The following is a 20,874-nucleotide window of genomic DNA, read 5'->3' on the forward strand; positions in this document are numbered from 1 at the left end:
ACATATATATAATGAGAGCATGAGAGTAGAAACTAGGAGGATTGATGAGTTGACATTATTCACGCGATGGTACGTGATTTTAAGTTTACGTGTGCGTTACTAATCGTACATTGAGTTAAACGGTTCATTTGGCGTATTTGTTTTGGCACGTAACTTGAATTTTTATGTAGGTTTTTCCATTGTAATTATTATTATTATATTATGACATTAATTTCATTCACTTCGTAAATTTTTTCCCTCATAAATGATTTTTTTTTCTTTTTTAATATTGCGCCTCACTTATTTTTCACTACACACCACTTTAATTGTTGTTATTATTTCTTATTCGTCTGTTTTACTTTTTTAAGTAATTTTGGCACGCTTCATCGTCATACAAAAGTAGTTTTTAATTTTTTTTTTTTTTTTTTTTTTTAACCAAGAAAATGAGAAGAAAAAAAAAGTGAATATTTATTTTTAATGCATTTACTGTGTCTTCATATTCGCTTCGCTTCTTCCTATATATATATATATATATATATATATATATATATATATATATATATATATATATATATATATATATACCTGTGAAAGTATGTGTATATTTACAAAATTATTATGCGAGATGAATAAAAATGTTAAAATACAATTAAAATCATAATTCTATTGCTGCTGAAGTTTTTAGAGTGCTTAAAAATAAAAAATAAAATAAATTCTATTGCTATTTCGTTTTTTTTCTTTTATTAGCTAACTTAAAAAAACATATATAAAAACTATTAGGGTGAGCCAAAATTCAATTTTTGTGAAGAACCTTTCAAAATTGAAATTTTGAGTTCCACTTTTAACAGGAGCTGTGTTTGGGCATTTCCTAAGATACTTTGGAATGAAGCGATTTAATTTATTTTCATACCCTGAAAAAAAAAAAATTAACTTGAATCAAGAAAAAAAATTTTGAACCAAGAAAATAATTTTGAAGAGTTTCACTGTCCTGAATCAAGACCAAAAATTCTTGAATTAAATAAAATTTATTAGTTAAAGAATTTTTCTACTCAAATTAAGAAGATAAAATCCTTCAAAATTATTTACTCGATTCAAGTAAATTTTTTTTTAGGTGTAGAGTTTTTTAACAAGAGCTTTGTTTGGGCACTTTCAACCAAATGCGGAAATGCCCAAATAAAGCTCGTGTTAAAAATTCTATGAAGATCAAATAAATCGTCTCACCCCAAAATATTTCAGGAAATGCCTATCAAATATAGCTTCTTTTAAAAGTGGAACTCAAAACACAAACTTTAAAAGGTTCTTCACGGAAATTGAATTTTGGCACACCCTTATAAATACACATATATATAGGCCATACACTTATTTTTTTTTATAAAATTTTCCATGTTTTGTAACTAATTAATTTTTAAGACGTTTCAACATTTATTTTCTTTTTACTTTCATTTATTTCATTATTTTAGTGAGTAAGCTTAAGATTGTAGAGTTTATTGCATTTTATCGCAAGAATCCTTGGTTGACGCACGTACATGCGAAACGTTATTGAGGATAAGAAAATAAAGGAGGTCGGGTTGAAGGTGAGAAGATGAAATAAGAAAAGTGTGGCAGATGATCGAACAAAAAAGGTACATAGATATATATATATATATATATATATATATATATATATATATATATATATATGTATGTATGTATATTATCATAAAATAAAAAGAGAAAGAGAGAGTTATTCCTGGGTGATTTCTCGCAAGGAGGAGGCGCGAGGTATAGTAGCACATTTGCTCCCAAGTACAGTAGACCGCTGACAGATCGATCGAGACTCTTGGTTTCGTCTCACGTGTTACTGGTCTTTACTACTGTATGGAGCACGTAAGTGGATGGGACAAAGCGTGATCCAGAAGTATCGGTGTACCGGCTGCCAATTCGGTTCTTGCGTCTCCGCAATCATCGTCGCAGTCAAAGTAATTACTCTGCAATGCAAAGAGAAAAGGAAATTAAGATATAAATCACTTAGTGCGCCACAACATGTTATTTAATTGCTGTCTGATGTTTATTATTATGATTATTGAATAAACTGTGGACTATTGAGCTTATTTCTAAGCTAAGTGTAGGATAAAAATTAATGGGAATAAAATAATATTCTTTGTTTATATTAAAATGATAAAAAATAAGTTGATGGTTTTTAGATCAAATTTTCAATAATTTTAATAAAAATCAAGTTCAAATTTTTTTCTACCAACTAAAAATTTACTGGTATGCAAACTTCACTGTTTAGGCTATTTTGTTGAAATTTTAGTGTGCTATAAAAGTGTGTTATTGATAAAACAGAATATAACTTATCTCATCGTAAAAATAACAATTTGAAAAAAAAAGGTTTTACGCTTTTTAAATGGTAACAATAAAATTTCTACTGACGTTTTCAAATTTCAATGGAGAACTATGTTTCAAAATTTTTTTATAGGTAATCTCGAAAATTCTAAAGAAAAATAAAAAACAATATTTAGGACCGTCATCTGCTATATTTCTTTCTATATTCAATTATTAAAAATGAAATAAACTCAGAACAAAGTTGATTTTATAGCTATACAACACTCAATGGTTTTTTTTTTCAATCTCGAAAAAATAGAGGAACAAACTAGAGGTGTACATTCCAATAAAAATTTCTTAATACTTTGGGAATTTTTTTTTCAATTGAAATTTAATTTATTGTGGATCTATCGTTCTGTTGTTGATTTAGTGAGTATTTAAGTTTCTGGGTTAACATATATTATGATAAATAAATAAAAAAAGAGTTAGTTATTAAATAAAAATTAATTTTTAGGAAAATGGGAGTACTGTTGGTTAAAATATGCATGGAATTAATAGTTGATTCTAAGTAATGAAAAAAAAAAAAAAAATAAAGTCACGAGAGATATTATTTTAACAATTATTTTATGTAATTATCGGGTCGATTAAACCTCATTTATAAATAATAATTGATTACCGCTTAGTTAACAGACAATACTTTGAAATTACGATATTAAATTAATGAATAAGACTATTTAATTGTGCTTTTATGAACAGATTCGGTAGAATCTGGCGCCAAGTTCCGTTCTCAAGCCAGACTACCGAGTGTGTATATACCGTAAGCAGAACGGTTTTTTGAGGTTACAAGTTTTTTTTCAAATTTAATTTGATTTTTTTTTATACGATATTTTATAATAGCAGTTCATGCTTTTTATTACACGTATTACTTGATTATTATCAATTATCTTTATAATTTCTATTTAAAATTATTAAAAATAATCAGCACAAACTATAGCGACCCAGGTTTTTAGATTTTAACTTTTTTCTTATGTAAAAAGCGGACGGCCAGAGACTAAATAATATAACGATGCATGCTAATCTTATGATAGATAGGAAACTACAGTGAAAAAAAGATATTTGACAGCTTGCAATTACACACGCCAGGCAGCGCAAGAATAACTTTTACATGAACTATAGCTTAAAGGGGATAGTTTGTCACCGGAAATGTATTAAATTAAAATTGTCAATTTTTATTATAATTACAAAAAAAAACTGAAATCCGAACAAAAACAGTTTCACTGTAAAAAAATCGCGCCAAGTCCACGTTCATAAGACTATTAAGAAAAAAAAATTTTATTTTCTTACAAAAAGATATTAAATAAAAAATTAAAAAATCCAAGTAACCGATATGGTTGTATATGATTTTCGAAAATTAAAAAAAATTTTTTTGTAAATTTAAAAATTAAAAGAAACAATTTTGGAACGTACTTGGTGTGCGTTATTGTGTACTTGAATTTTTTTTAAGTGTCCTAGTAGATACATTTTAGGAATTTCATAAAAAGTGAAATATTTCGTAACTACGCACACTAAATACGTTCCAAAATTGTTTCTTTTAATTTTTAAATTTACAAAAAAATTTTTTTTAATTTTCGAAAATCATATACAACCATATCGGTTACTTGGATTTTTTAATTTTTTATTTTATATCTTTTTGTAAGAAAATAAAATTTTTTTTTCTTAATAGTCTTATGAACGTGGACTTGGCGCGATTTTTTTACAGTGAAACTGTTTTTGTTCGGATTTTAAATTACAAGCAGCATTTTAAGAAATATTAACAAGTGAATAAAGTAAGGACAATGAAATGAAATAAAAGATAAAAATAAAATTCAAATCAATATTAGTAAGTGATGAAAAAGTAATTGAAGTAATTTATAGTATGTTTTAACCCTTAGTCCTATTAACGAATGATTAATAATGTAAGATTTAAACAAAAAAAAATATTGTCAGTGAGAGTTTTTTTTTTCAAGACGTCTGGCAATCAAGTAGAAGCTGTTGGTTGAGAGGTAATTAATTGTTTGTAACAAGTTTTTACAAACTTAGTTCCAGAGGTGACAATTTAAAAAAATTAACTCTTAATTAATTGTGTTAAATTATTGTGCTAAATCAACACAAAAAAGTCAAAAAAGTGTTAAATATTTGACATAAAAATTTTTAACACAAAATTTTTTGACGCATTGATACAAAATTTTTTACTGTGCAATAGCATCAAATTTAAAAAGTTCAATGATTAAATTTGTATAGTTTTGCGTTAAATTAAAATCCCTTTGTAACAAAATCCGATTGAAAATAGTGATCAAATTGATCGTTAAATTATTATTGATGAAAGGTTTGTCAGCAGTTCAATTTAAATATCGCCTCTTTAAATTTCAATTGGTTTTGTATTGTATAACCCAAGTGTTCGAGTCGTTTACCTTGAGTTGCAGCGAACTTTTTTTCAGTTTAAATTATCTGTCGAATGAAATCAATTCAAAAAATTTAAATGAAAATAATAAAATAAAACAAATTTGAATAAAAAGTGAGTGAAAAGGGTTTTTAAGTAAAGGAGTATTAAATCCGATAAATAAAAAAATCACTTGACACTCGATGCATCGGCAGCTGTCGGTGAGCGAACACGTGAGGCCTAGAATTTCAACAGCTTCTTTGTAGAGTTCAGCACTGGATTTTCGTTGCCTAGGAGGTGGACTTGGTGTGCCAGATGGTTGAGTGCTGAGACTGGTTATTGTCGTACTAGTTCTACGTGAATTTTTTAATCGCGATGATTCTCGGGATAATGAGGACGTTGATGTCGTGCCACGTCGTCGGCTGTGATTATTTTCAGTGACTAAAGCTCGGCCTGCTGGAGATGCAAAGAGTTGGAGCATATCCATGTCCTGGAATTAATATTTTAATTATTATTGTACATCCTTTTTTTTTTTTTTAAATATTAAATTTACACGGAAAGAAAATTATAGAAACTTTGCTATAATAGTATGAAAATAATTCTCATTCTATTCCTAAGCAGTCACTTAAAATTTGGACATTGATAAATAAAATCTCATAATTTTTAAAATTGTTTGATAAAAATTCGAGAAACTTTTTTTTTTATTTGAGAAATCTACTTCCCTTTCGGTTGCCAAATGGCCTTTTTTTTACAGTTGCATTCGTTGTAACGATAATAAAAGTTTTTTGCAACTTCGGGAAAAAGGATTCTTAAAATGTGATTGAAATATTTGTAGTACCAGTGTTGTGATTTTATTTTAGCCGGAAATCTACTTTCATTTCGGCTGCCGAATGGCACTTTTTTAAATTTACAGTTTACAAGCTGTTTTAGTAGCGCTATCCTGGCAGAAATGAAAAGGCTATAAAAAGAATACATTGTTTTTATTTAGAAAATGAACCAAGCTCAAAAATAAATTAAACCGAAATGATTAGATCGTTTTAATTTGATAGCAAGTAATATTTTTACTATGTAAATGAAATAGAATGTGAGCTTTTTTTTAATGATTAAATTATTACTGTAAAAATATCTCACGCGATGATATTTATTTTTTTTTTCTCTCAAAGTATGTCAAAGTAACGTTTACTTGAATTTAAAATATTGTTACATCTGTGGTTATTTTCTGACCATTCGATTTTATTTATAAGCTTCTACTCAATCGTATTTATTTATAAAATTGAATCAATACATTTTCACAAGCATTAGGAAAAAATTTTCTGCACTGAGAAACCAATTTTGGGGAGAAAGAAAAATATTACCATAAAAATAACGACGGATAAAAAAACTCGTAAAATGTCACACAAAGAAAAATATTTTTTATTTTTCACATTTTCAGTGTAAAGTTATTCTAGCATTTCAAATTTATTTTATTGAAAATTTTATTGTCAGTGTTATTATTTTTTTTTTTTTTTTATTTTAAAGACGATCTGCAAAATAACGTTAGTTAGAGATATTTGATGGCGTAGACTTGCGGTCAGGGCAAAACAGTTGGGTCAGATGAGTGAGGGTGAATGGCGTAAGAAAGTGAACAAAATGACTAGGGTATGTATATATATATATAAGTAGACAGAGGTGATCGTGTCGAGTAAGTCAAGTGTAAGGGTACGCGATAACCACATGACATTTGAGTTCCGGTTCTTCCGGGGCCGTAGACGTGTCGTTTCTCGATATTCTAGTGAAACTAAAGCACCCATTGAATATATGTTCACTTTGTTATAATATAAAATCACTTCCGACATTAAACTACAGTATTATATCACGCTTCGTTATTATATATTTATTTATTTTTCGTTACATCCAATTTAACAATTACTCTATAGCAGGTAATATTCGGGCTAAATGGATATATTGATAAAAGAAAAAAAATACGTGTTTTATTCTGGATAAATTTAACGGGTAACGCAACAAAATACCCGCAGATAAAATACCCGAATATCAATATCTCATCAATTAATTATCGCATAAAAAATTAAAAGGTGCTTTCAAAAATTAAAATAAATTACCGACAAGAAAAAATTTTGTTCTCTTTTACATGATCGCGAGTATTTTTTCTGCGGGTCTTTTGTCGTGACACTATTTAAAGTACTGTAAAAAAATACACGCAGACATTTAACGACGGTATTTTAATATCCCAGAAGTATTATTTCTACACTGGTGTTAATCCAATTAAACACCGAGCGGTGTTAAATTGAGTTCATTTATAATACCTACTCCTTTTTTACAAAATATTATTTTAAAAACTAAAAGAAAGGGAATGAAAAAAAAATTTTTTTCAGGTGTCCATTTCACCTCGAATATTCTAATATCAATATCAATTTTAATATTCCCGATAGTAAGAATAACAAAATATTACAAAAATACAGAAAAATTTTTTTGAAATATTAGTTTTTCATTAATTGTTCTCTTGAGGAATATCAACCCCATTCATCAACTACCCAATACCATTTCCATTCGAGTTCTATAGAAATGTATGGACATCCAATACCCAGGAAATTTAACGCTACTCGAGCCGAGCTCTATTGCTAATTACACGCAGGAATAAAAAACTCTCACAGTGAATATCTACATTTTTTATTTCTTTTTCTTATTCTTTTTTTCGTCCTCTCGTGCTTAAAATTTTTTTCATTCCATTTTTTTTAAATTTATTTTTTTAGTGGACATTGCAAGTGAGAAAATTCGCAGATTATAATTGTAATTATTCTTGGTCTAAAAATCGCTGTGGAAAAAATGAACAAAAGAATTTATAAAATAATTTTATTGTAGAATATTAAATGAGAAGTTATTTCAACACCAATATAGTGAAATTGATGGTAGCAATGTTGTCATATATGAATGTATTTACTGATCATTGTTATGGATTGCTTTTAGCACTATTTCGAATATTGATTAAATTTATAGCCGGCGCTATAAAGTAATATAGCTGCACTGCACGTAGAAAAATACAAAATGTACAGTAGATGTCACCGCCATATTAATTAGGGAGTAATAGAGAGTGTGCAGTGTAATAATAAAAAATATATAAATACATGATTCAAGATTGAATTTTCAAAAGTATTGTCTGTAAAACTATAGAATTTTTCAACTGAAGATTTTTTTTCTCAAAAATGTATTAATTCAAAACTTAAATGGTTTGTTAAGATTCATTATCAGAATTAATTATTATTCGAGCGAATAAACATATTTAAGGTTCTTGTAACCTTATTCACTTTTTACACTAAGAAAAAAAATTTGTCTCGAAAAAAATGAGCAACATTGTAATAAGAAATTATTTTTTAAAAAATTTTCAACAATTTTATTTGTTAACTGAAGAAATAAAAATGTTTCTCAAAGTAACTTTCTTCTTGAAAAAAAGTGTTTTTTTATGATTTGGAAAGAAAGCAATTTTAGATAGACAACTTGCGAATTTTCATCCAAAATTGTATTTTCCTAAATCTAGAAAACTTCTTTTCAACAAGAAAGTTACTGTGAGAAAAATTTTTTTTTCTTCAGCTAAAAAAAAATTGTTGAAAATTTTTTTCGAAAGAAATTTTTTTCTCTTAGTGTAAGAACTAATTTTTACTTTCATTTTATTGCTCAGTCATCGCATTTTGATGTAGATTCATTCAGCAACTTGAAGTTTCGATGTAGTTACTACAAATTTTAAATTATTATTTAAGCTTAAATTAAAATATAAAATAATTGATCATTTCTTTATTTTTATTGATTAAAATATAGATTTATAATTTAAATATGTGATAAGTAACCACATTCATGCATACAAAGTAAAGTAAATAACAAATAAACAAAGAAGCATAAAATTTTAATCGAATTAAAACTTTACCGAAAATTTTACACAGTAAATTATCTGTAATAGAAAAACATATAAAACCATAAAAAGATACAAGTTCAGATCAAGATCTTAGCGACGATACCTAATTTAACTGTAAGAACCCATTATATATATATATATATATATATATATATATATATATATATATATATATATATATATATATATATATATATATACACCGGAGACGAAATTTTCGTTAATCTCTAAACTAAATAGATTACTGAAATAGCTTGAAAATTTATATGTATTTTTTAAAACTTTTATGTGTACTTGGAAGGCATCTAAGATAATGAATATTGATATAAAATTATAAGAATAATTCTCATATTTCATGAAAGTTGATCCTGGAAAACTATGATAAAAAGTCTTTGTATCCATTTGGAATTATCGCTATCGTAGATATATATCAAAGTTAAGTGAGATAACTTTACTTTTATTCAAAATCGATTGAATGAACTTATAAAAAAGAGAAAAAATAAAATTTTATCAACTTTTTCTCTCGGTTATGGAAGTATACAGAATCAATATTGTCCAGTGAATGAAATTGTGCGTTAATTCCAAATTGAACGGCTTTATTTAGTTGTTTGATTTTGGCGTAGCTAGATTTTTCAAAGCGTTTCAATTTAGATAACAATAAACCGAAATTGCTGGACAGTATACTATGTTGGGCAAAAGTTATTTAATGAAATTTGGCTTAAATTTGCGGTCTAAATAAAATTCGATTATCCCCTCACCGGCATGGATTCAGGCGTATGATCTAGGACGTATATACCATTGGTGTAGCCATACAGCATTGTGTCCAGATCTGAAACACAAAATCACGGACGAAAGTTAAATTAGTTTCAAACCGTAACTAGTTTATGGATACAATCACTCTCGTTATTTAATTTAAGTTATTAAGTAAATATAAATATTTGTTGGTGTGCATAACAGTGTAACAGTTTTACCTGCTCAGGTTAGCCCCTAATCAATTTTATAAATAACTAAACAAAACTAACAACAATAAAAATTATCAGGGCGCCACCAGGATTATTAATCACGGTTCCTGGAACCGGTCCAGAGCTAAGAAAACTTATCTTAGGGTAGAGAGAGTGGAGGAAGGTGCTGTTGAATAATAAAAATTTAATTAACAATATACCGGTATTTATTAACAATAAAAATTTTACAAACTTAACAAATTTAAGCGCTCACTCACACACTTATAATCTAACGAAGCGGAGAATAACTGCGAAATAAACGATATTTACAAACGAACCTTCTAATGACGATACGATGACTAGACGGGCTTTTTCGAACAAACGGTCTCCCACACCTGTCTTAGAACTAAACTTAAAATTAAACGTCCACCGGACGACCAAAACTAACTAACTTTACACACTTTATAACTTAAAATTAAGTCCACAGGACTACCGCACTTAACACTATTAACACTCTCTATCACGCATAACCCATACAATTCTTCACACACATAACCCACACTTCGCTTAATTGATTCTTATAATTTTAATAGAATGAATGAATTTAATTTAATTACAATATTCAATCATTCAATCATTGGTAAATTTTTTTTTTAACGACAATTTTCAATTTACAATCAATCTCTAAATAGCTTTGAACTAATCTCTATAGAACGAAAGGCTTAATGCCTTGAATTAACTTAATCACAATATAAATCTTTCAATCACTTCAAAATTATTAACATAAGTTTAATTAACTAATTCTGATTAAACTTTTACTATGACAATTCTAACTCACTTAACTGATTTCTTGGACTTAACATCCACGCCGATAATTATTAAGTGTCAGTAATTTTAATTTAATTCCTTCACGGACCTAATCCCCTTAATTTACTTAAATTTATACTTGTTAAAATAATTTTATAATATAATAATTTCGATAAAAATTTCCTAATATAACCTTCTTAATAAATTTTCCTTGATCGGTATTGTTTTTCAATAATAAATTGTTACTATAATATTCTTCACAATTAATACTTAAAAATTTTCCGATCTATCTTATTTTCAATAATAAATTCTAAATATAACAATCTTAATAATTTTCTACTCTATAATATTCTCAATTAATAATTTTCTTAATATAAAACATTCTTAGTAATTAATTCTTAATATAAAATATTGTCAACAATTTTCTGATCAATTATCAATTATAAAAATTCGACACGAGTCGAAATAGTCAATTTCAATTGCTAGAACATTCGCTAGTCAAGTCTTTGCTTGACCTTGGATATCGGAATTTATGCGACACAAAAACTGACGCTTGACCAAAATTCCACGAATAAAAATTTGTCTATTTTTCTCAATGACAAAAATCAATCAATTTTACTCAGTTAATTAGTGAAAAATTAATTTAATGAATTTTCTTAGATGTTAGTTAATTGATTGAAAACTTTTAGATACTAAAAATTTCCCCCGCAAGGTCGATCGAGCGATCCCCGGGTATAAACCCCCATGAAAATCACTCAATCCAAAAACTAGCAAATGTTCTACGATTTATTTATTGAATTAAATTTTCGTCGATTAACGATCCAATTGATAAATAATTAGGAGAAGTAATTGGGCATTGGATAAACCGCGGTCCACTTCCTTCCCACAGAGCAATAATTGACACCTTGACGAACAAAACGATGATCTAACTCACTCGTTGAGGATGAAGTCCTAGTTGTAGTTGGCTTCCTTCGTCTCGTCAGTACTCTCGGGAACGGTCCTTTTTGATTTCCGTGGCACTCAGTCTGGCGATCACACTACTTCTCCCTTTTCCACTGTACGGCTCACCTATTTTAACCCAAACTCACCCCCTCCTATTCTCCCTTTAGGCCCGAAGATCGAAACGCGCCAGTGCTATGTCGAATAATTATCGATATCCGGTGACTTATCGATTAAGGGTAATTTTACCCTGTTACAACAGTAATGAAAAATATGAAAATAAATAAACAATAGAACAAAGATAAATAATAAATGGAAGCATTCAAGTAAAAGAGAAAATAAAAACTCTCAAGTAGTCTCTTTTATTTCACTTTTTTTCATTGTTTGTGACATTTGAGGACAATCATCTATACTGAGTTGTTTTGAGTAATGAAAAAAGTTAGTCAAATATTTTTTTATACCACTTGATTTATTTTTATTTTTTATTTTAATAGCTTCAAACAGTTTTAGCTGTTTTTTTTTATTTTATTACTTTGCTGTTTTTGAGCAATATAATAATTCATTATAAAAAATTAATTATTCTTTAAGAAATTATTGGGTGGTTGCCAATAAAATGGATGAAAGTATTTTTTCTTTTTCTTGAATAAAGTTTTCGCACAACTGAAGTTTTAGAGTAGATTGATATAAAAACTGCATTGCATAAAAGAAATAATTTTAGACTCAGATAACTGTTGGAAGAAAATCGATCACCTTGCTACAAAAATATTTTTCTTTTGGTTTTTTAATTCTTGGATTGGGATTTTTTGATCTCTAATTTAAAATTATGGTCAGTTAATTCAAAAGTATATTATCTTCAAAATTTACATAATCAAATTTTTTTACTCATCAACAATTTTCTCTAGCTACAATATATGTTTACTTGAATTAGTTTCTTCGTTCAACATTTTATTAGCTTAGATCAACAAATTTCAAAAAGTATTTAAGTTTTCCTTTGATAATATTGAAAGTCATAAAAAATGTTATTAACTGTCTTTATCTGAAAGAATGAAATTCTTGAGAAAAAATCATATGCATCGTGTTTGAAAACTATAAAGTACTTTGTTGAAAAGTAAAATTCTTGAATGGAGAATTTTTTACTCTATGCTCACGAGTTCTGATACATACGTTCAACATTTTGTTTATTGAATTCACCGAACAAAGCAACAAGAAATATTTTTTTTATAACGAAAAAATCTTTTTCTTTAGTGCAATATAAATATTTTTAGCATAATAAAAATATTTCCGTCAATAATTTAGTAAAAAAATTTATGATTTCATAAGTTTTAAATTTCATTTATTTTTTAATTGTTTGTTTTTTAATATAAATAAATAGGAATAGTCGTAACGGCATTCTAGGACCTCAAAACGTCGAACCAAAATCTATAACTTCCTACTAATGAAAATTAACAATTTTCAAAGCGGAAAATTAAAAATAGCTTGAAAGTATAAATAATTTTTTGTTTCCACAAAATTTTCCAGTTATTTGCTATACCTTCAGCCGTAATTGCTGGAGTTTGATCGCATTTCTACTCCGAAAAACGATTTTTTTTAATCATAAAATGTCAAGTAATTCTCATTCACTGGCCATAAAAATGAAGTAAAATTAATTCTTAATAGTCAAATAATATAATAAAAATTTCAATTTACAGCAGCTAGTACAAGCGATAAAATCTAACTGTATTGTGCCTTGCATAAATAATATGAGCATGACGTCAAGCCCGATTAACTATTTTGTGACAATACTATTGTAAAATTTCAGTTGACAGTTTTAAAGCTCGTTAAATTCTAGTGTTAAACTACTGCAGTTTGAATAAATATCAAAAGAATATTAAAAAAAAACATTACCAAGCTGAACTGCACTTACCCTCACTAATTCACTATTTTTCTATGCGAAATTTGATTAGAAAAAATATGTAATTTTTATTCTAGCAACTAAACGATTCCAAGTCCACGAGAATTTTAAAAGCCATTTCTCTTTCTGACACTCCCGTTTTTAACTCACTCGATATCATTTTGTCCCTTTCTGCTCGGGCTCTCAACATTTTTTATTTCACTCTTTTGTTCCTTTTTACATTTTTCATCTTTATCTCTTTCTCCTTCTTTTTTTACATTTGCTTCGTCGTGCTCCATCTACTTTGAATCTCATTAAGTGAGATAACTTTACGACCGGACGGCTAGTCGATTTCATTTGCTATTCGCCCTAGTGTAGCGTTTGCTCGTACACGAGCTTTTCTACTCGACAGGAAACGGTGGGAATGAAATTATCATATCCTCCAGTGACTCAACTCGTCCTGTGAACTACCTCAAGCAACTCACATGTTTCATTCATACATCAATATAAATATAAATATACCTAAATATGTTAACTTTGAAAAAAATCAATACTAGATTCAATCGTTGCATTTGTCATTAATAATACACGGAATATTTATTCGTAATTTATACTTCAGAACCTAATTTGAAGAAAAAAATTTACGCCTATAGAATATGCATTCATTACTTTTTCTGACAGAAAATAATGATTAAAAAAAATTTATCCATTTATTATTTTTAAATTAAATCACCGATACCAAAAATAAGACCTCGTTAAATTTTTTATATAATGCATATAAAATTTACGGATATTTTTCTTGCCATTAGAAATATCTTTTAACTAGGCATACCGCGAATACTTCATGTTTAGGAAACAATGTATATTTGTATGCTTGGATGAAAAAGAAAAAACATAAAAATTCTATCGTTTTTTATGTTTTAAATTTTGATTGAAAATTATTTATAGATAAAAGAGAAAGTAAAATAAAACAAAAAAAAACTTATAATTTGTGCTTACATAAAAAGCTTGATCGATTAATAATAGTGAATAATATTTAGACTTGTGTAATTTACAAATTTATAGGAATCGTAATTTTATTTCTAAACTCAACAATCAGGCTAATAATAACATACAAAGTCATAATTTCGCATAAAATTAAGCTTATGTTTAGCGTATAATTGAGTGGCCAATTCATTATAACTATACTGTTTCTGTACTTGATTGTCCTATTATTAACACTTTCATTTAATTGTGAGACTCAATTCATTTTAGAAAAGGATATTGAACAGCGCAAATACAATTATTATTCACTAAATCCTATTGTGTTCTTGCATAGTAGGAGATAAAAGCATGAAAGGATGAACTATACTGATATATGTGAAGCTTAATACATCTATTGACTCATACAATCTAGCTAAATTTACTTTAATACATTAAAAATAATGTAATTATAATTGAAAAAAATGTTCCGACGTGTTTTTTCGGGTTTTAATTTTTTTGAAGGTTGTGGAAATAAACATAGTGGATTTTATAATTTTAGCATCGGTTTAATATTTTATTGCATCTGTGAGAATTTTAAAAATTACTATTCATTGATGCTTATAATCGAAAAAATATTTTTACTTCTAAAAGTAAATAATAATAAATTAAAAAGAAAATAATAATACTCATAAAAGCCCGAGGGAAACGGAAGAAGATATCACAGAAAAAAATATTATGATAATAAAATAAGAAAAAGAAAATAATAAAGAGAAAGTGAAAGACCAAAGTAATAAATTAAATCTGAATTCCTACTGATTTATAACGAACATCCAACTTAGTAATTATTCTTGGTCTATGGTTATAATCGAATTCATTTTGCATCGTCGACTACGACTACTCATCCATAATAGAACGAGAAAGAGAATGAAAATGAGAATAAGTAAGTTATATGTAGTATAGAATAATAATAATAATTTTTATCCAACCTTTGGTGCATCAGACCGTATCAAATATGGGATATGTAATTTAAGAAAAGTTTGTCTTTGTTGTGAACAACATGAAATTGTGAGAAAAAAATAGTCATATCATGTGTGTGTATATATCTATAACTGTAACTGTCTCTTGTAACTCATAAATTTACCCACATTATTCTCGAAAGTTTTGTATGCCTCAGAGACGAATATATTTTCTATCTAAAAGCCAATTCCCAACTGATCTCTTTAAACTTATCATAAAATTCTATCTTTCAATTTATTCTATTTCTCTCCTTTCTTTAATTTTTTTTTGCTAACATTTTGTGTTTGTCAGCCAATATATTTTCCCAGTGAAATTGGTTGCTGTTATCGAGCCAATTTATTACTGATTTTATCCAAAATTAAACGTAACAATGCCTATATAATTTAATTAATATCGTGATTTTATCTGATGCTAAAACTTGCATTTTTTAATATCAATATGGATTTTAAATTAATTTTTTACTTCAATATTACAACTTTCCAATTTGTCTTAATTTAAAATAGTGTGTTTTACATCAAATGAAATTTTATTTTATAAAATAATTGAAAAATATAATGTTCAAAGTAAATTCTCATGCTTTAATAAAGAGGATACATGAAAATTTATGTCATAAATGTTACGTCGGACGTTACTCACAAATTTGTAGTTTTCTTTTTATCCATTAGACTAAATATAATGAATTTATAAATAACGGTTCTTTGAACTTGTTTCAGTTAAATAACTATTAGTACACAAAGTATTTTTTTTTTTCAAAATATTGTCTACGACTGAAGCAATAATTAATAAAATTATAAAGCGTAGCTCATTTTTAAAAAAATTTTATTTCTATTAATAGAACCACCGGAACTTTTATTTTTATTACGCTTAATCTCCATATATCATAAAAAAGAAAAAATAAAAAAGTGCACATAAACTAAATACGAAATTAAAATAGAGCGGATGATTTTTTATTCATTTAATTCCCGTTGAGTAAATCGACTCCAAGAGAAAATTATCATTTTTACGAAATACTTTTGCATTAATTTACGATGTTTTAATTACGGTCAATATATAGTAGGGTGGCCGAAAAAATTAAATTTTATTATTTTTCGAGTGTCCTATAAAAGCTTAAATTTATTATTTTTTAAAGATTCCTCTCCAAAGATCAGCTTAAAAAATTTTTCCAAGAGTCGTTCAAGATTAAAAAAAATTTCCAAAATCGTCAAAAGTTGAAGTTTTTTTTTTGTTGTTAATTTTTTCCCGTCTTTTAAATATTTTCTAAATTTAAAATTATATAAATTCTCAATATTTTGATATTTTGAGTTACAAATCTCACGTTAGATTTCCTTAATTTCCAATTTTTTTTTATTTAGACAGAAATTAGTGAAAAATTTAATGCAATTTTTTTAATTTTACGTAATTATTGATAAAAATTAAAAACGAAAGATGATGAAGTAAATTGATTTGCTATCGAATGCTGTACAAATATTTGTCAATTGAAATTTAATAGTTATAATTGGATTTCTAACTTTTATTTATTCGCGTCTCGTGATTTATTTATTTTTTTCAGTATGTTAATTTTAAGAACAAAAATTAAATAAGTCGGATTTTTTAGTCGCTCTTTACAAAACATATTTACTTTCGAGTTTAAGGATTTTAAGACGGTCAACATTTGAAATTAAAAAAAAGAAAATTAAAGTAGTTTAATTAAAGCAGAAATTTTAAATGTCTACCAAGATAGGAACACTGACATTCAAACCTCGATTTTTTTCACACAGATACTCCAATAGATCTATTTAAAAATAAATCAGTTTCGTAATTTAGGATTTTGCTATCTAACAACTGTAAGTGTACTTAATTCACTAATTTATCACGCTCAGTAACTGGAGGGATTATTTAAAGCGAACGTATTGATTAAAAATTTTTTACTAACTATAAAATATACTAATACTGAGTTTAATTTAAAGTCGACTATTAACTATCATTATATCAGTTATTTTAAAGATAAATATCTTCGAGTATCGTAAGCACGAATTATTACTCCGGTATTATATCACAGGTACTAACTTATTTTACAATAATGTTCGCTGGAAAGGAATTATTATGTTTCTTTTTCCTCATGAAATTCTCTACGCATACAAACTTATGAAATTTCAAGGATTGTTCGCATATTCCTGCAAATTTCTAGGGTATACAATAATCTAATGAGCAGAAATACAACAGGTCAAAAACTAACATGTATGTTTCTCTAATTAGCTTTCTATCTCGATGATGATCAAATATATTTCCTCTTTATGCATGACATCTTCACAGTTTGACCTTCGTTAATGATTTTATCGGTTTTGTATGGGCTTTGATGGTTGCAGAAACTAATCTAGGAATCCGTAAACATGTGAATATATTATGCAGGGTTTTCGAGATACATTATGTTGCAAATTTTAGATAGAGGGTATGTTTATCAGCAATTATAATATTGATTTCATCTTTGAGAATCTCCATTTCCAAAGTGATTATCTGACTAAGAATTAATTAACTTTTCAACAGAATTTCCTCTAAAGCATAAAAGTTAGTTTTTGAAAAAATTTTCATTTATTTATGATTATTATTAATTTATAGAAACTCAGCTACAGTTATTAATAGAAGATCAAAGTCAATCATATTTTTTAGTTAATTTTAGTCCTCATTGACTCCCATCACTCGGAATACCAGAGTGAATCTGAATTTTAATCCAGAAAACATCCAAAAACGGAGTTTTTACACTAAAAAAAATTTTGCACTCCTAAAAAAGACGTCAAATGCTGCGATTCACATAAAAAATGGTTGATATGTTCGGGAGATATTTATTCTATATTTTTTCCTCATATTCTGAACGAAATATTAATTATTAATATAAGATATTAACCATAGCAAAACTTTGTCATTTCAATATTTTTTTATATACCCCTAGTAGTTATGTCTTGTACTCTCATTTAGTTAGAAGTGTTTAAATGAATAAAATATTATACGGCTGCCGAATCCTTTTTGACGTTCTTTATTAATCCAATTTAAAAGTTAGTAAAGCCTGAGGCAACGGCTGCAGTTGCTAACCGACTAGTAAATCGCGATATATAACTTTGTAAACGATGGTTACACTTTAAAACTATTCTAAAACTTGATTAACCGTCAATTATTGTTTTATCACGCCATTTTTATTAAATTCTATAAAAATTCAACGATTGTGTTTAACTCATAAAAATTCAAAATTTTCAGTTCTTCATTTCGACTTTAGTTATGACTGTGTTAACAACCAATTTCTTGATTCTTATTAAAAAGTTCTCAGGTGAAGAAAGTTAAAATGACTTTACTCTAAAAAAAAAAAAAAAAAAACAACTCGATTCAAAATAAAAATTCTCAGATCAAGAAAATCATTTTGAAGAGTTTCATCGTTTATTAAATTTTTTGCTAAGTTTAAATAGATTGTACTCAATTAAAGAATTTTTCATCTCAATTTAAGACAATGGGATTCTTCAAAATAACTTTCTTGCTTCAGATAATTTTATTTGTAATCGAGTTGACTTTTTTTTTATATATTATTTGCGTTCTATCGACTACTCTTATTAACATTTCTTAAGAAAGAATTATCAATAAAATACAGTGGGCTATTTAATTATAGTTTCTATTTATCATATTTTATGTACTTTTGTAGTATTAAATGGCCCAAAGCGATGGTAGGCGGTTAATGTAAAAAACAAGTAAACACTGAGAAATCTTTTTCTATTCCATCTGTCATGTATAATTTTGTTTTAATGTTCACTATTCATACAACCTTAATATTTTATTGATTCGTTTTGATAAATTTTGTACCCAAGTACTTTCAGTATCTGCCAATAGCAATAACAAATAAAAGAGAAATAAATGTCAACATCAATTGACGTTACATTGTTTTGTCGTCACATTCTGACACTTTTCATTTATTTCAGTCAATATTTAAAAATAAAAACTGAAAAAAATTTCTGTCACTTCTTTTTACGTCAAAAAAAAAAAAAAAAAAAAATTCAAGTATTTGGTAGCATTGAAATTGGATGAGATAATTAACGTATCAAATGTTATATACTTTTATTTTCTATATCGGGTAAAAGGGAGCTATTGAGATGTGTCACTTACAGAAGTGGAGTCTAAGTGAAAAAAATTGCTGTATTAAAAAAAATAATAATAATAAGTAACAAGGAAAGAAGAATAATTGTTAGTAGCTCGGCAATAATGACGGCAGTAAAAAATAAAATAATGTAACGTTGTGAAAATAAAAAATTTTAATTTCGTCTGTTGCAATATAGACTCGACGACGAGCGTAAAGAGACAAAAAGATGATAAGAAGAATGGTATAAAAAACATAAAGTAAAGTAAATAAAACGAAGTGAACATCAAACAGTGAAAATAGCAGAACTTGGTTGTTGTTGGTTGGCTTGAAAGGCAAATATACTGAGGGCCACTTGGTTCCTAACTAAATAATTCATCGGCTGGTGGGAACGTCTGTAAACTAACTGAGCTGTGCACCCTGTGCCAATAGCCACCGTTCATTCTCGAGTTTCTATATCGATTGTAAACTTACACTGAATTTTAACATAGTAACGTTTGTCTTTTGACAATTTATTCATTTGTTTGTTCTTCGTTTTGATGATCATTTTCAAAACCCATCGGCGGAAAGCCTATTAAAAATTTTTTTCATTTCAATTTTCAAAATTTTTATTTGTAGATTATTGTAGTGATGACAGAAAATATCCACATTTTCTGAATTAATTATATACGAGTTTTAAATATCAATAATAAAGCTAATAATAATATTCTTTAAGTAAATTGAGAAGATTTCAATTAGCATTTGAATTTAAATTTATCTTGGATAAAGTTTTATTTTTAATTAATTTTATTTCCACGTGACGGATTTAAGATATAAAAGTAAAAGTTAGCCACTTTGAATTTGTTGTTCTTTACATTTCGTTTGAGAGGTTTCAATCTCATCATCAAATAAATATATTTCTCTTGTTCTTTATTTTATTTTCTTGTTGTATTTTCGCTTCTACTTCTGTATTCTCTTTTCCACAGTAACAAACCACTAATGATATAATTCGAAATCCCACAAAAGTACACAGAAGTTTGGTAATTTCGTGCATTCTTTGTAACCAGATCTTTGTAACCAGACAGTTGAAAACAGTTCAACCACAAGCAATTCAATTCTCTTACACATTAATTATTCTTATTTACTCGCTTTCCTGATTTACAAGGGTTTTAAATATACATTTGTATTATTTTAACGTTTCAAGAGCAAATCGATTTTTGATGCCAGAGAAATAAGCTTGTTTCTCCATAATAAGAATATAAAAATATGAAACGAACATTATTTACAGTTTTGTAGAGTCAATATAAAAGTAGCGGTGAGAAAAATGGAAAAAAGTAATTTTTACTTTGTTTCGTTGTAATAAAATGTTTTATATAAAAATAATTCATGACTAAATTAATTAACTCTGAGTTTAGTTTTTGTTCACTATTTAATTCCCGACTTAATTAATAACGGTTGTAATATGCGCTATAGCATTCTTAAATTCTCTTCTTTTGACTGAATACAGATATAACAATTCCTAATTTTCATGCGTAGATGTTTCAAAAGAATATTATGTGATATGAGGCGAGACACAATTGCAGGCTTGAGCTAAGTCGCTTTCAATGTAGATAGTCAATCTCACTTTAGTCTAAAATTTTACGACACTCAGTATATATT

The 20,874-nt window shown here is 27.1% G+C and overlaps 1 protein-coding gene across 4 annotated transcripts in view; it reads right to left on the minus strand.

The window, feature by feature from the left end:
• Positions 1-574: 574 nt before the first annotated feature.
• The window catches only part of LOC141524421 (uncharacterized), a 104,222-nt gene continuing 83,922 nt past the window's right edge, over positions 575-20,874 (minus strand). For 3 of the 4 annotated variants that reach the window (XM_074238305.1, XM_074238297.1, XM_074238311.1), the window contains 3 exons: positions 9,365-9,435; positions 4,896-5,192; positions 575-1,946 (listed from right to left, as the gene is read on the minus strand). In XM_074238305.1, the coding sequence (XP_074094406.1) occupies positions 1,830-1,946; positions 4,896-5,192; positions 9,365-9,435 (485 nt within the window). In that variant the 3' untranslated portion in view covers positions 575-1,829. Of the gene's footprint in view, positions 1,947-4,895; positions 5,193-9,364; positions 9,436-11,288; positions 11,435-20,874 lie in introns of those variants that run through there. The other variant, XM_074238319.1, reaches the window with a different exon arrangement.

Source organism: Cotesia typhae, unplaced genomic scaffold (assembly GCF_013202065.1).
Source record: "Cotesia typhae breed Kobodo isofemale line unplaced genomic scaffold, CoteBio_Ctyphae contig_11, whole genome shotgun sequence".
Classification (NCBI taxonomy): domain Eukaryota; kingdom Metazoa; phylum Arthropoda; class Insecta; order Hymenoptera; family Braconidae; genus Cotesia; species Cotesia typhae.